Consider the following 14542-nt stretch of genomic DNA (forward strand, 5'->3'; position numbering starts at 1 on the left):
GAAAACAACTATGAGTGACATTCAAAGAAATCCAGTTTTGTTTAAACAATTGTCAGTTATAGATCAAAAAATGTTTCATGCAGGGCTGATGCGTATTAGTACTAAAGTAGAAAACTGTTATTTTATTTGTGGGAAAAAGGCATATAAATGGTTACCTGAGAATTGGTCCGGCAGTTGTTTTTTGGGTTACTTGGTTCCGGCAATAAGACATACTGCAGAATTACCTTTGGGTAAGATATGAAACATAAGAGAAACAGCTCGAAAGCCCGAAGGTCCAGTTAAGAAACCTGTGAATCCAGTTGGGAAGATCGAAGCTGGTTGGAAAGACCATAATTCAGTAAAAGACAAAAGCAAATTGACTCATATGGACTTGAGTGACAGTGTTATATCCTGGGCAGGAATATTACCAGCCTATGGAGCAGTCAAATCGATCTGGGAGCTGAGGAAGTTGTCGAAACTTCTCGAAGTAATGAGTAATGCAACTTTTTCCACCCTAGAACTAGTGACTAATGAACTGAATGCAATGAGAACTGTTGTGCTACAAAATCGGATGGCTCTTGACTTCACCCTAGCGGCGAGAGGTGGTACGTGCGTGCTTATCAAAGAAGAATGCTGTGCTTATATACCTGACAATCGTCACGAGATAAATAATCCCCTAGAGGTAATTCAGCAAGTATCAGCCATGACTGAACCAGGCCCAAACCCACTGACGAACTTTTTCCAGAATCTGTTTGGGGGGTGGGGTTCCATCCTAATGAACATTCTAATTGCTATCTGTGTGGGTATACTCCTGATAGGAGCATGTGTTTGCTGTGGAATTCCCTGCATGAAAAGATTAATCAAAGATTTTGTCGATGTATCTGTTACTGAAACTTTCTACCAAGATATTGAAATTGAAAGATTGATTTCAGATGACGCTTTTTCTGAAGTATAGATTGAATGACTCACCTAGCTGAAAATCCTAAGTGGGAAAGGTTAGGAGATGAAATAAAACTATGCATACTTCAAAAAAAAAAATAGAATAAAAAGTATTAATAGGGGGGAAATGTTAGAAAAATATGTATTTAAATATATGTGAAATGCTAGTTTAGAAGCAAGGTAGTTTATAATGCATTTTATTCTATTAATCATATAACAGAAGGGATAAATTCATGTGTAAATGCAAGTAGCTTCTGAAACTGCAGTGTGCCTTGACCCCTGACCCTGGCAGCTGCCAGCTCAGCAAGCTTAATGTTTATGCTTTTCATAAGTGATTATCTGCTGGGTCAGGAAATTAAATGTGTAAATCTTCCGCTCCTTCCTGATGAGATAACTAGTCCTTGTAAATAATGAAATCTTCTCTTCCTGCATGAAGTAACTTGTCCTTGTGAGATAAAAACACAGCTGGTAAAGAAAGTGAAACAGTGAACAAATATGTATGTTAAAGACTGAATCTGCTATTGTATTCGAACTGATATGAAACCTTGAATAAGTAACTTTATAGAAAGACATTATGACTGACCAGCTGGATAGCAAGGCCGTATTGTATCTAGAGGAAAAGTTTTTTTAAAGCATACTGCATCAGCAGATTAAAAGAATAGAGGCTTGTAAGCTAAAGTGATGTAGATGCCCCGTGACATATCACGTCAGTAAGGTGGGCATAGCTTAAATGTTAAACCTATATAAAATTGTGTGCTTCCTGTTTCATGTCAGACAAAATTCTGTACTTGTATGGTTTTTTGCCTCCTGGTGTACACTAGTAAACTTTTGAATCTGAACCTCCTGTGTATTGAAGTATTAATTTTATTTAACAATATAGCTGTTTATAAATATAGAGATGTATAAGAAAAATATATTTTTATAAACAAAATAGCATGTGGGGCAACATATTTGCACTCTGCTTAACTGTGTGGGCATGCTCAGTGGCATTTTGGCCTGTTTGCACATTGCTTAGCAACTCACAACTGGGAGGTGCACTGCTTACACCTGAGACTTCCTGTTGCATAAACTGACTCCATCCCACACCTAGGTGTACACCAGGCTGGGAGTCTGAGATAGCTTGGAAAACTCTGATCTGGATCTACCTACATACCAATTCCTCAAATTAATCTACAGTTTCAATCACGGTGTGCTGTATTTAATAGTTATCTGTCTCTTTCTATCTTACAAATGTAATTTGCTTACTTTTCAATGTATTTAACAGCATTTGATGCTCCTGTGGCCAAGTATTTGTGTAGACATGCCCAATCTGTAACACATTTAATCAGTATAACCAGTCTCAAGCCATCTGAATACAGACTGTAGCACAACTGTGATGAGAAAGATAGGGCTTCAGACAATTGTAAAGAAATTTGGGCCTATTATAGAGCCCTGTGGGACACCCTGACTGCAACCATAAATATCAGTTGTCCAATTGCTGCATATTACTTGCCAAGTCTTATATGTAAGCCATGCAGCTATCCATCTTCTCTAGATTGCATCAATACCTAGTTGTTCTGATGTAGTAATCAGTGTGTTGTGTATGGGTCTGTCAATTCCACATGGATCACATCACAGCACAATCCTTCATTCACACTGTTATTATATTGTTATACTACATCATGTTATAGGAGGTAGTGGATGTTTTTTCTACATACGCATGCTGATGTATGTTTTTATGTCCCAGCCTTTACAATTCTGATAATAACTTATCCAGTAGTAGCAATGGACTTATTAAATAGGTCAAATAGGTCTTAGAACAGTGGCACCATTATACAGACTCAATGCAAGGTCCTACAGTACATTTCTGTGAAATACATTTATTAATTGTCTTTTTATCAATTGTTTTGCATTAAGTGCATTGGCACACCACTGCACATAGTGCAAACAAGCGGAGATGAATAAAAAAATTATTATTGTTTATACATTTCCCCATTTTTCACATCCATGATGTATTTCTCTCCAATACTCCATGTGATATACCCTTTTCAGGGGAGTTATGTCCATATTTGGGACATTTTCATCCCCTACTATCTGTGTAGACACCTCTACATGAAAAATGCCAGCATACACTACGAACATGGACACGGAGTCTGCATGGGGGGAATAGATCACTTTCCCTGACTAATTTGCATAAAATTCACCTACTTAACCAGGAATTTGCATTACATGGATCTTTCCTTTTTCAAGTGTGTTTGCATGCCACTAAGAGAGGCTTACTGAATTTCAAATTGTTCACGTTCATGTGCATATCGCGCCACACTGGTACACGAAAAAAAATCATGTAGGGTTTACTGAATTCTCCTCTTTATCTTTTAATTAGCCAGAACTGTGGGAAACAAGTGCCATTCTCACCTTTATGTACCAAATCTTATTCTATCTTTCAGAATAATAGTCTGCATACATTGTAGTTCGGATAAGAATGTTTTATTATGTACAGTGACGGTAGATGTCAACAGTACTTGAATGAAATCTTACTGACTCCAATAACAGTGCTAATAAACTGAAGCCCACTGAATTATTAATGTCTGTATCTTCTGTACTCATATTTCTTTCCTCCTGAATAATATAATGAATATTCTGTAATGCTGGATATTTGACCTAACTTCTGCATTTACTCTTGAGTGTCTGTATCAAACTTCTGAGTGCTGCACTGTATTGACATTCTGCACATCAGTCCAAACTAACTATCTAAATTAACTGACTAACTATGTCTGAAGTATCTCTTAATAATTCCAAAACCCTGTAAATTTCTGTACACATCTTTAACCTTGGTGTTGGTTCCCAAGCGTTGTACAGTCCAAACAAGATCTGTTTTGTACTCAATGTATTACACATTCTGTTAGCACATTTTATTCCTATCAGTATTCTTGAGTGAAGGCTATTTTCACTGATTGAAAGTGCATTCACTGAAACTGCATGCAAAATACAAAATATATAGGCCTGCTTTAATATGGCTGCATTTCTAGACTTATGCAAAGAGAATACTATATTTTTGTCTAACAAACTACATTTAAGTGGAACCTGATTTTACATACACGTTGTACTAATCATGGGGTTGGTCTGGATGGTGCACAAGACAAATCGCATATATTACCCTGTGTCCTGCACAACATACCATGCCATGTGACAGCTAATGGTGCAAAAGTCCTTTGAGATGATATACCAGCTGCCACGTGAAGAACAGGGTGCATAGATAGCAATGTGTAGACATGACAATGGCCCACAAGACTACAAAGAAACACTCTACACTATAGCATATTTGCACAGGTGCAGTTCTTTCTTCTTCTTCTGGCCAAGCAAATCAAATATGTTTCTCCAAATGTTGCATCATCATCATAGGAATCTGACATAGGATTCACAAGGCCGATGCTTGCAAAACTCTTAACGTGCCCCATGTGTATGCTGAAAGGTCTCCACAGCAAGAATAGTTAATGCTATAACAGCAAGAATAGTTAATACTATAAAACATCTGAGTCCACTGGGGCAGACAATCTACATACAAATTAACTAGGTCATCTATTGTGTCTATCTCCACATGGTAGCAGTCAACAATATCTCCAGCATGGAAGTGATGGTATGTTAGCCACTGGAGGAGACTTCTGCACTCCAGAGGATGATGCACAGCATTGTTATCACTGGCTCTGAAGGTGGGTGCTAAGACTTGCTATCTAGCTACTTCTGATGCTACTCTGAGCATCTTAGTTTGAGAAAAAAAACTTCTGTATATCATACATTTCTAGAATTCAAAATACCCAAACACTGTGCCTCTTTATGCTAAATTTATATGTGTCTGAATTGTGCTGCCATGTTTGATTTCATCATTGGAATGCACAATGGCTCTCATTAGGATGTTGATAATCACATGTCATTACGTGGTGATTAGCATATGATACATAGCATGTTATTTCTCTGGTAGTGCAGTCACACTATGTGCATCGCTGAATCTACCCATCCCTCTGTTTCACTACTGACAGTGTTATTTTGCACAATGCATTCTGTTCATTGATTCTGAATGTCTTGTTAATACTAATGCGAAATTAACCTTAAGTGTCCTTGATTTCAGACTTTACCCCAATGATTTATATTTGGATTTGCTCCAGTCACTTCAGTGAGCAGGTTGGAAGCTATTGAGAGGGCAGAAAAGAAATTAACAGAATATACTGCTGCTTTGATCAGAGTTGTTTTTGTTTCAGAATTTTTTCTGCCTTGGTGGCTAAAGTCTATGTTGACAAGACACAGATTATCTGGATTAATATATCTGTGTGCACATGTGCATATGTGTATTTGTGTAAAAGTGTGTGTGTGTGTGTGTGTGTGTGTGTGTGTGTGTGTGTGTGTGTGTGTGTGTGTGTGTGTGTGTGTGTGTGTGTGTGTGTGTGTGTGTGTGTGTGTGTGTGTGTGTGTGCGTGTGTGTGTGTGTGTTTAATATGGATCACTCAGACCCAAAGGTGGCAGAATTCTTTTGTAGCAGCAAAGAATGACATAAGTGTTGAAACTGTTATATTACAGTGTCTAAAACTTGAGTTCCTTTTAGCTGTTGAACAATGCGGTCACAAAATTGCAAGGTTAAGAATTGCAGAGTGAATGTTTTCTCCGTCAACTTCTCTTCTTTCTCTCAGTTTTATTTACGATGCTTTCCATTAGATACTTAATGTGAGGTTATAATGGAACACAAATTGTGTTATGCGCCTTGCAATAGTGAAATACACCATTTTTTTCTGTCAGGTTTCTTTGTTGCTCTGTTTATTGTAAAGACAGAATAACTAACAAACATGAAAGGTATTTTCAAAGATAGGGTGGAAAATTCAGTTTGTAAAACATCATTCATAAAGATTTGATACTTTCATCTCTTGTTCATTATTCAGTTATCTTCTTAGTGTGGAACTGGAAATTTTGTGAAATAAACAAAAGCAGGAGTAACAGGTGAGGGTTGGGCATTTACTGACCATCAATTTCAGCATTCAGTTTGTCCTTAATTTTCCTCCTTAGTGTATGTTTGGGATAATAGTGGAGTAAAGGGGGTCTAACAGCCACCAGAGATTCACACTGTCTTCTCTTTAAGCCGATTCATTTTAATAGGCAGTATCAAGACAGGATGTAATGGATGCCTTTTGTGATTTGTTACTCTATGTCTATTTGCAGGTTGTAATTGCTAACAGTATAATTAATTGTATTCTTACTACTAACATTGATACTTAAAAGAAAGCATGATAGTTACAATTTTTAACAGATATTTCTGAGGACACTGATACAAAAATCAATGTTTTTCTACAGCTGAAGTCAAAAGAAAAATGCATTAAATGGGTTCCATTTTTTCCTCATTGCAGCCTTTGCTGATCTAGTTATTATAACACTGGTGCTATTAATAATTAGAATGTTATTTTAATAAAACTGTAAATATTCACATGAAAAGGTCATTTATTCCTATGTAGCTAACTAGATAAATTGATTGCCAGCCAGAAAGGTATATACATATATACATATGCCATTTTAAATGCTAAGGCAAAATAAGTATACTTTACAAGTTTTAACAGGAATAAATAAAAGTGAGATTTTGCTGTCTAATATAGCCCCACTCATTTAGATACCCCCTGCTACTCCACTTCCATTTATAGTAACCAGCCACATGGGTTACTGTATCAGCTATTTATCTGGATTATGAATTTTGGTTCATTATAGAAGGTCAGATATTCAATAGTTCATTTTTTTCTTTACTTGAGTATGCCCACTAAACAAATTTAAGCATGATACCTTCATTTCAGGAGCATCCGGAGAGTATTTAAGACTGAAGGAATCACACCCAGGGTTATAGGATGAAACACATTAGCAAATGTCCATACAAATCCATCTATCCATCCATTTACCATTTACTAAATTCACCTTTACAGCATTGCTAGAACACCACATCATTTCTTTGTTGCCAGTGGGCATAAAGCTTTAAAGCTCATTCTGGACAAGGCGCTGGGCTATAACAGAATGCTTGCCCATAGTGACTCTTTCATTCACTCACTGCATGCACATCTACAAACAATTTGAATGAACAACAGTCAACATCCTGTGTTTCTCCAGGGGTTATAAGGAACTGGAGCACCTGCATGACTCAGGGTGGACATGCAAACACCAAAGAGAAGGCATAGCTGCCAAGAATCAGACTGGAGATTTTTGTTGCGAGGCAGCAATGTTAGTGACTGTGTCATTGTGCACATATGCTGTACTTCCAGGTCAGTTATTTTCTTTTGTTTGTGTGACCAGTGGGGCAATTGCCATACCCTCATCTAATAAAACTAAGTTGTGTACATGTAACCACAGCACCCTCTTTCAGTCTCCACAAGATAATTCCTGGTTATGGTAGAATCCCACTTTTCCAGTAAGGAAGGAGAGCTGGTATTAACTACTCAGTCTTTCCTGTTCCTCCTCACTAGACCTCTAGCTTTAGACTAGTGTATCAAATTTAAGTTGCCAGCAATGCAGTCAGACACTTCGGCACTATGCCAATAGTTCCTGACTATCATGACATAATACCAAATAATTGATTCCCAAAGCAAAGCCTAATAATTATTATGACTGCACTTGCAAGTTTAGTTTAACCATCTAAAATAATAAATTAGCTGTATCTTCCTGAAAATGTGTTGTTATTACTTAAAATGTATTTGAAACGTATACATTTCACTATGAATTATGCTTACTATAAAGTCAAATGCAATAAGGATGACGTTATTTACATAAAATGTTGACAACAAGTTGTTGTTGTTTGTCTTTCGGCTTTTCCCGGTAAGGGGTCGCCACAGCGGAACTCCGGTCCACTAATGATTGGCAGTAGATTTTTACGTAAATGCCGAGGTGCCAGCTCGATGCTCAACCTTCAATGAAGGCACGCCCATTTACGCACGCATGTCTTTCGAATGCTACCCAACCAGGGGGAGGATATGCAGACTCCACACAGAAGGCACTCCCAAGCCCAGCCGAGAATCGAACGGGAGAATCTCTTGCTGTGAGGTAACAATGCTACCGCTGTACCACCGTGGCATAAAATGTTGACAGCAAGTAATCATACAAAACGATGAGATCAAACAATTATGCATCATTGCAAGAAAACATAGTGGTAATGGTAATGGATTATTAAACAACAAATCTTTTATGCTAAAGCCTTCTGCAGAACAACTTTGTTCTAAACTACTTTGTCCAAAATTGTCTAAATGTATTTTTCAAAGATATATCTTGTATACATGATTCCTATTGTAACTACTATTACTCCATTTGGAAATTGATATAAATATTTCTTCCCTTGGGAGATGAACATGAAATTGGAAATTTAAACTTGCACTATACCTTCCTTAAGTGATTATATTCAGTAAAACAAAAATTTTGTAGTGAAATTGTTTGAAGATTAAAAGGTTTTAATAATATATTATCAATTTATCAATACTCCTTAGTGTATGTTTAGGATAATAGTGGGGTAAAGGGGGTCTAACAGCCACCAGAGATTCACACTGTCTTCTCTTTAAGCCGATTCATTTTAATAGGCAGTATCAAGACAGGATGTAATGGATGCCTTTTGTGATTTGTTACTCTATGTCTATTTGCAGGTTGTAATTGCTAACAGTATAATTAATTGTATTCTTACTACTAACATTGATACTTAAAACAAAGCATGATAGTTACAATTTTTAACAGATATTTCTGAGGACACTAATACAAAAATCAATGTTTTTCTACAGCTTAAGTCTAAAGAGAAATGCATTAATTGGCTTCCATTGTTTCCTCATTGCAGCCTTTGCTGATCTAGTTATTATAACACTGGTGCTATTAATAATTAGAATGCTATTTTAATAAAACTGTACATATTCACATGAAAAGGTAATGTATTCCTATGTAGCTAACTAGATAAATTGATTGCCAGCCATGAAGTAAAAAAAAAAAAAATATATATGTATATATATATATATATATATATATATATATATATATATATATATATATATATATATATATATATATATATATATATATATATATACACATACATATATACATATGCCATTTTAAATGCTAAGGCAAAATAAGTATACTTTACAAGTTTTAACAGGAATAAATAAAAGTGAGATTTTGCTGTCTAATATAGCCCCACTCATTTAGTTACCCCCTGCTACTCCACTTCCATTTATAGTAACGAGCCACATGGGTTACTGTATCAGCTATTTATCTGGATTATGAATTTTGGTTCATTGTAGAAGGTCAGATATTCAAAAGATCATTTTTTTCTTTACTTGAGTATGCCCACTAAACAAATTTAAGCATGATACCTTCATTTCTGGAGCATCCAGAGAGCACTTGCTTAGAGACAAACATGATACAAAATGAAGACTGAGAGAATCACACCCAGGGTTATAAGATGAAGCTCATTAGCAAATTTCTATACAAATCCATCTATCCATCCATTTGCCATTTACTTGTTTTCACCTTTAGAGCATTGCTAGAACACCACATAATTTCTTTGTTGTCAGTGGGCATAAAGCTTTAAATCTCATTCTGGACAAGGCACTAGGCTATAACAGAATGCTTGCCCATAGTGACTCTTTCATTCACTTACTACATGCACATCTACAAACAATTTGAATGAACAACAGTCAACATCCTGTGTTTCTCCAGGGGTTATAAGGAACTGGAGCACCTGCATGACTCAGGGTGGACATGCAAACACCAAAGAGAAGGCATAGTTGCCAAGAATCAGACTGGAGATCTTTTGTTGTGAGGCAGCAATGTTACTGACTGTGTCATTGTGCACACATGCTGTCCTTCCAGGTCAGTTATTTTCTTTTGTTTGTGTGACCAGTGAGGCAATTGCCATACCCTCATCTAATAAAACTAAGTTGTGTACATGTAACCACAGCACCCTCTTTCAGTCTCCACAAGATAATTCCTGGTTATGGTAGAATCCCACTTTTCCAGTAAGGAAGGAGAGCTGGTATTAACTACTCAGTCTTTCCTGTTCCTCCTCACTAGACCTCTAGCTTTAGACTAGCGTATCAAATTTAAGTTGCCAGCAATGCAGTCAGACACTTCGGCACTATGCCAATAGTTCCTGACTATCATGACATAATACCAAATAATTGATTCCCAAAGCAAAGCCTAATAATTATTATGACTGCACTTGCAAGTTTAGTTTAACCATCTAAAATAATGCATTTGCTGTATCTTCCTGCAAATGTGTTGTTATTACTTAAAATGTATTTGAAACGTATACATTTCACTATGAATTATGCTTACTATAAAGTCAAATGCAATAAGGATGACGTTATTTACATAAAATGTTGACAGCAAGTTGTTGTTGCTTGTTTGTCTTTCGGCTTTTCCCAGTGAGGGGTCGCCACAACGGAACTCTGGTCCGCTAATGATTGGCAGTAGATTTTTATGTAAATGCCGAGGTGCCAGCTCAACTCTCAACCTTCAATGAAGGCACACCCATTTACGCACGCATGTCTTTCAAACGCTACCCAACCACGGGGAGGACATGCAGATCCCACACAGAAGGCACTCCCAAGCCCAGCTGAGAATCGAACGGGAGAGTCTCTTGCTGTGAAGTAACAATGCTACCACTGTACCACCGTGGCATAAAATGTTGACAGCAAGTAATCATACAAAACGATGAGATCAAACAATTATGCATCATTGCAAGAAAACATAGTGGTAATGGTAATGGATTATTAAACAACAAATCTTTTATGCTAAAGCCTTCTGCAGAACAACTTTGTTCTAAACTACTTTGTCCAAAATTGTCTAAACGTATTTTTTAAAGATATATATTGTATACATGATTCCTATTGTAACTACTATTACTCCATTTGGAAATTGATATAAATATTTCTTCCCTTGGGAGATGAACATGAAATTGGAAATTTAAACTTGCACTATACCTTCCTTAAGTGATTCCATTCAGTAAAACAAAAACTTTGTAGTGAAATTGTTTGAAGATTAAAAGGTTTTAATAATATATTATCAATTTATCAATACTCCTTAGTGTATGTTTGGGATAATAGTGGAGTAAAGGGGGTCTAACAGCCACCAGAGATTCACACTGTCTTCTCTTTAAGCCGATTCATTTTAATAGGCAGTATCAAGACAGGATGTAATGGATGCCTTTTGTGATTTGTTACTCTATGTCTATTTGCAGGTTGTAATTGCTAACAGTATAATTAATTGTATTCTTACTACTAACATTGATACTTAAAAGAAAGCATGATAGTTACAATTTTTAACAGATATTTCTGAGGACACTGATACAAAATTCAATGTTTTTCTACAGCTGAAGTCAAAAGAGAAATGCATTAGTTGGCTTCCATTTTTCCTCATTGTAGCCTTTGCTGATCTAGTTATTGTAACACTGGTGCTATTAATAATTAGAATGTTATTTTAATAAAACTGTAAATATTCACATGAAAAGGTAAGTTATTCATATGAAGCTAACTAGATAAGCTGATTGCCAGCCAAAAAAAAAAATATATATATATATATATATATATATATATATATATATATATATATTTAAATGCTAAGGAAAAATAAGTATACTTTACAAGTTTTAACAGGAATGAATAAATGTGAGATTTTGCTGTCTAATATAGCCCTACTCTATTGCCTTTAACCCCACTCATTTAGTTGCCCCCTGCTACTCCACTTCCATTTATAGTAACCAGCCACCATGAATTACTGTATCAGCTATTTATCTGGATGATGAATTTTGGTTCATTATAGAAGGTCAGATATTCAATAGTTCATTTTTTTCTTTACTTGAGTATGCCCACTAAACAAATTTAAGCATGATACCTTCATTTCAGGAGCATCCGGAGAGTATTTAAGACTGAAGGAATCACACCCAGGGTTATAGGATGAAACACATTAGCAAATGTCCATACAAATCCATCTATCCATCCATTTACCATTTACTTATTTTCACCTTTACAGCATTGCTAGAACACCACATCATTTCTTTGTTGCCAGTGGGCATAAAGCTTTAAAGCTCATTCTGGACAAGGCGCTGGGCTATAACAGAATGCTTGCCCATAGTGACTCTTTCATTCACTCACTGCATGCACATCTACAAACAATTTGAATGAACAACAGTCAACATCCTGTGTTTCTCCAGGGGTTATAAGGAACTGGAGCACCTGCATGACTCAGGGTGGACATGCAAACACCAAAGAGAAGGCATAGCTGCCAAGAATCAGACTGGAGATCTTTTGTTGTGAGGCAGCAATGTTAGTGACTGTGTCATTGTGCACACATGCTGTACTTCCAGGTCAGTTATTTTCTTTTGTTTGTGTGACCAGTGAGGCAATTGCCATACCCTCATCTAATAAAACTAAGTTGTGTGCATGTAACCACAGCACCCTTTTTCAATCTCCACAAGACAATTCCTGGTTATGGTAAAATCCCACTTTTCCAATAAGGAAGGAGAGCTGGTATTAACTATTCAGTCTTTCCTATTCCTCCTCACTAGACCTCTAGCTTTAGACTAGCGTATCAAATTTAAGTTGCCAGCAATGCAGTTAGACACTTGGGCACTATGCCAATAGTTCCTGACTATCATGACCTAATATCAAATAAATGATTCCCAGAGCAAAGCCTAATAATTATTATGACTGCACTTGCAAGTTTAGTTTAACCGTCTAAAATAATAAATTATTTGCTGTATCTTCCTGCAAATGTGTTGTTATTACTTAAAATGTATTTGAAACTTATACATTTCACTCTGAATTATGTTTACTATAAAGTCAAATGCAATAAGGATAACGTTATTTACATAAAATCTTGACAGCAAGTAATCTTACAAAATGATGAGATCAAACAACTATGCATCATTGCAAGAAAACATAGTGGTAATGGTAATGGATTATTAAACAGCAAATCTGTTATTCTGCAGAACAACTTTGTTCAAAACAAATTTGTCCAAAATTGTCTAATCGCATTTTTCATGTTATATCTTACATACACAATTCCTATTGTAACTACTATTACTCCATTTGCAAATTGATATAAATATTTCTTCCCTTAGGAGATGAACATGAAATTGGAAGTTTAAACTTGCACTATACTTTCTTTAAGTGATTCCATTCAGTCAAATAAAAACTTTATAGTGAAATTGTTTGAAGATTAAAAGGTTTTAATAATATACTATCAATTTATCAAATTAAAGTTTATTCATGTTTAGATTCCAGAAACGTTGGTATATCAAATAGATAAGCTGAAGCATTTGTGATTCATTTATACAAAATGCATTATTCAATTTTCTGCATTAAACACATTGAAAAGTTGCAAGAACCCTGCATATTATGTCAAAAGCATTATGGCATGTATGTCACAATCATAAATTTTAACTGCAAATTATTAAACGTTGGCAATTACATATGTACAGAAAATAATAATGCTGTCTTCATTGTTTCTTTATTTCACACTGACAGAGACGCAAACTTTTACAAACCCGACCTTCCAGCATTTTTGATAGCTAAAAAGACGTTTACTGCCTGTAAATGATGAAAATAAAGATATGTCATAAATCTAAACTCAGAATTTATTCTTAGTGATTTATCAGCAGTATGAATTTTACTGAATCCTGCAAAAATGATTTTACATTTCTCATATAACATTTTACATAAAAAAGAGAAACAAATTTTAAAATCTGATACCTATGACCTAGTGAATTACCTTTCAGCACATGAAGGCTGAATAAATAAAGAAACATGCAATTGCTTACCTCCTTCTCTCAAGAAGATACTTTTCCTGAGTTAACTTAATAGCAAAAACAGCCAAAGCTGACTCACAAAATATTGACCGCATAAGTCAAAAACAAGGAAGTCAACATGTAACTATGCATGCACAGAGAAACAGCCTCGATACATGCAATTTCTTACTTAAAATAAATAAATAAATAAGCAAATAAATAATTTTTGAAGGGGGCTTGCCTCCTGTAACTCCCACTCCCTGCTAATTATATATACTAACTCCAAGATCGCGCAAACACGGGGCAGGGAAAATTCCTCAAACCTTAAATTTGAGCTGTCTAACACAACTGTCAGTCAATTGCCTAGTCAACCAAATGCAGTTGACTAGACGGTAGTTGACATTTGGGAATTGTATATATATTTATAGATTCACTAGACAATCTCGAAATACTGAAATGTCGAATTTTAGTATTTCAAGAATTGTTGTTCTTCTTCTTTTGATTTTTCCCGGTTAGGGGTTGCCACAGCAGAAATCCGGTCCTCTAATGATTGGCAGCAGATTTTTGTGGTGCTGAGGTGCCAGCTCGATGACCAACCTTCAACAAAGACATGCCGATTCACGCATGTCTTTTGAATGCCACTCGACCATGGGGAGGACATGCAGACTCCACCAGAAGGCGCTCCAGCCGAGAATCGAATGGGAGAACCTCTTGCTGTGAGGCAACAACGCTACTGCTGCACCACCGCGGCTTAAGTATTTCGAGACTGAATAGTTGAAATTCCACACACCCGAAAACCCACAACTGCAAAAACCACGATTGCGACCATACACACACACACACACACACACACACACACACACA

At 36.0% G+C, this 14542-nt stretch overlaps 1 protein-coding gene across 1 annotated transcript in view; it reads right to left on the minus strand.

Annotated features, from left to right (window-relative positions):
* Positions 1 to 13099: 13099 nt before the first annotated feature.
* The window catches only part of LOC122801344 (pulmonary surfactant-associated protein C-like), a 114372-nt gene continuing 112929 nt past the window's right edge, over positions 13100 to 14542 (minus strand). The window contains exon 6 of the mRNA XM_044070887.1: positions 13100 to 13481. Coding sequence (XP_043926822.1) covers positions 13402 to 13481 — 80 coding nt within the window. The 3' untranslated portion in view covers positions 13100 to 13401. The remainder of the gene's footprint in view (positions 13482 to 14542) is intronic.

This window comes from Protopterus annectens, chromosome 1.part0, assembly GCF_019279795.1.
Source record: "Protopterus annectens isolate FY-2018-M chromosome 1.part0, PAN1.0, whole genome shotgun sequence".
In the NCBI taxonomy this organism is placed as follows: domain Eukaryota; kingdom Metazoa; phylum Chordata; order Ceratodontiformes; family Protopteridae; genus Protopterus; species Protopterus annectens.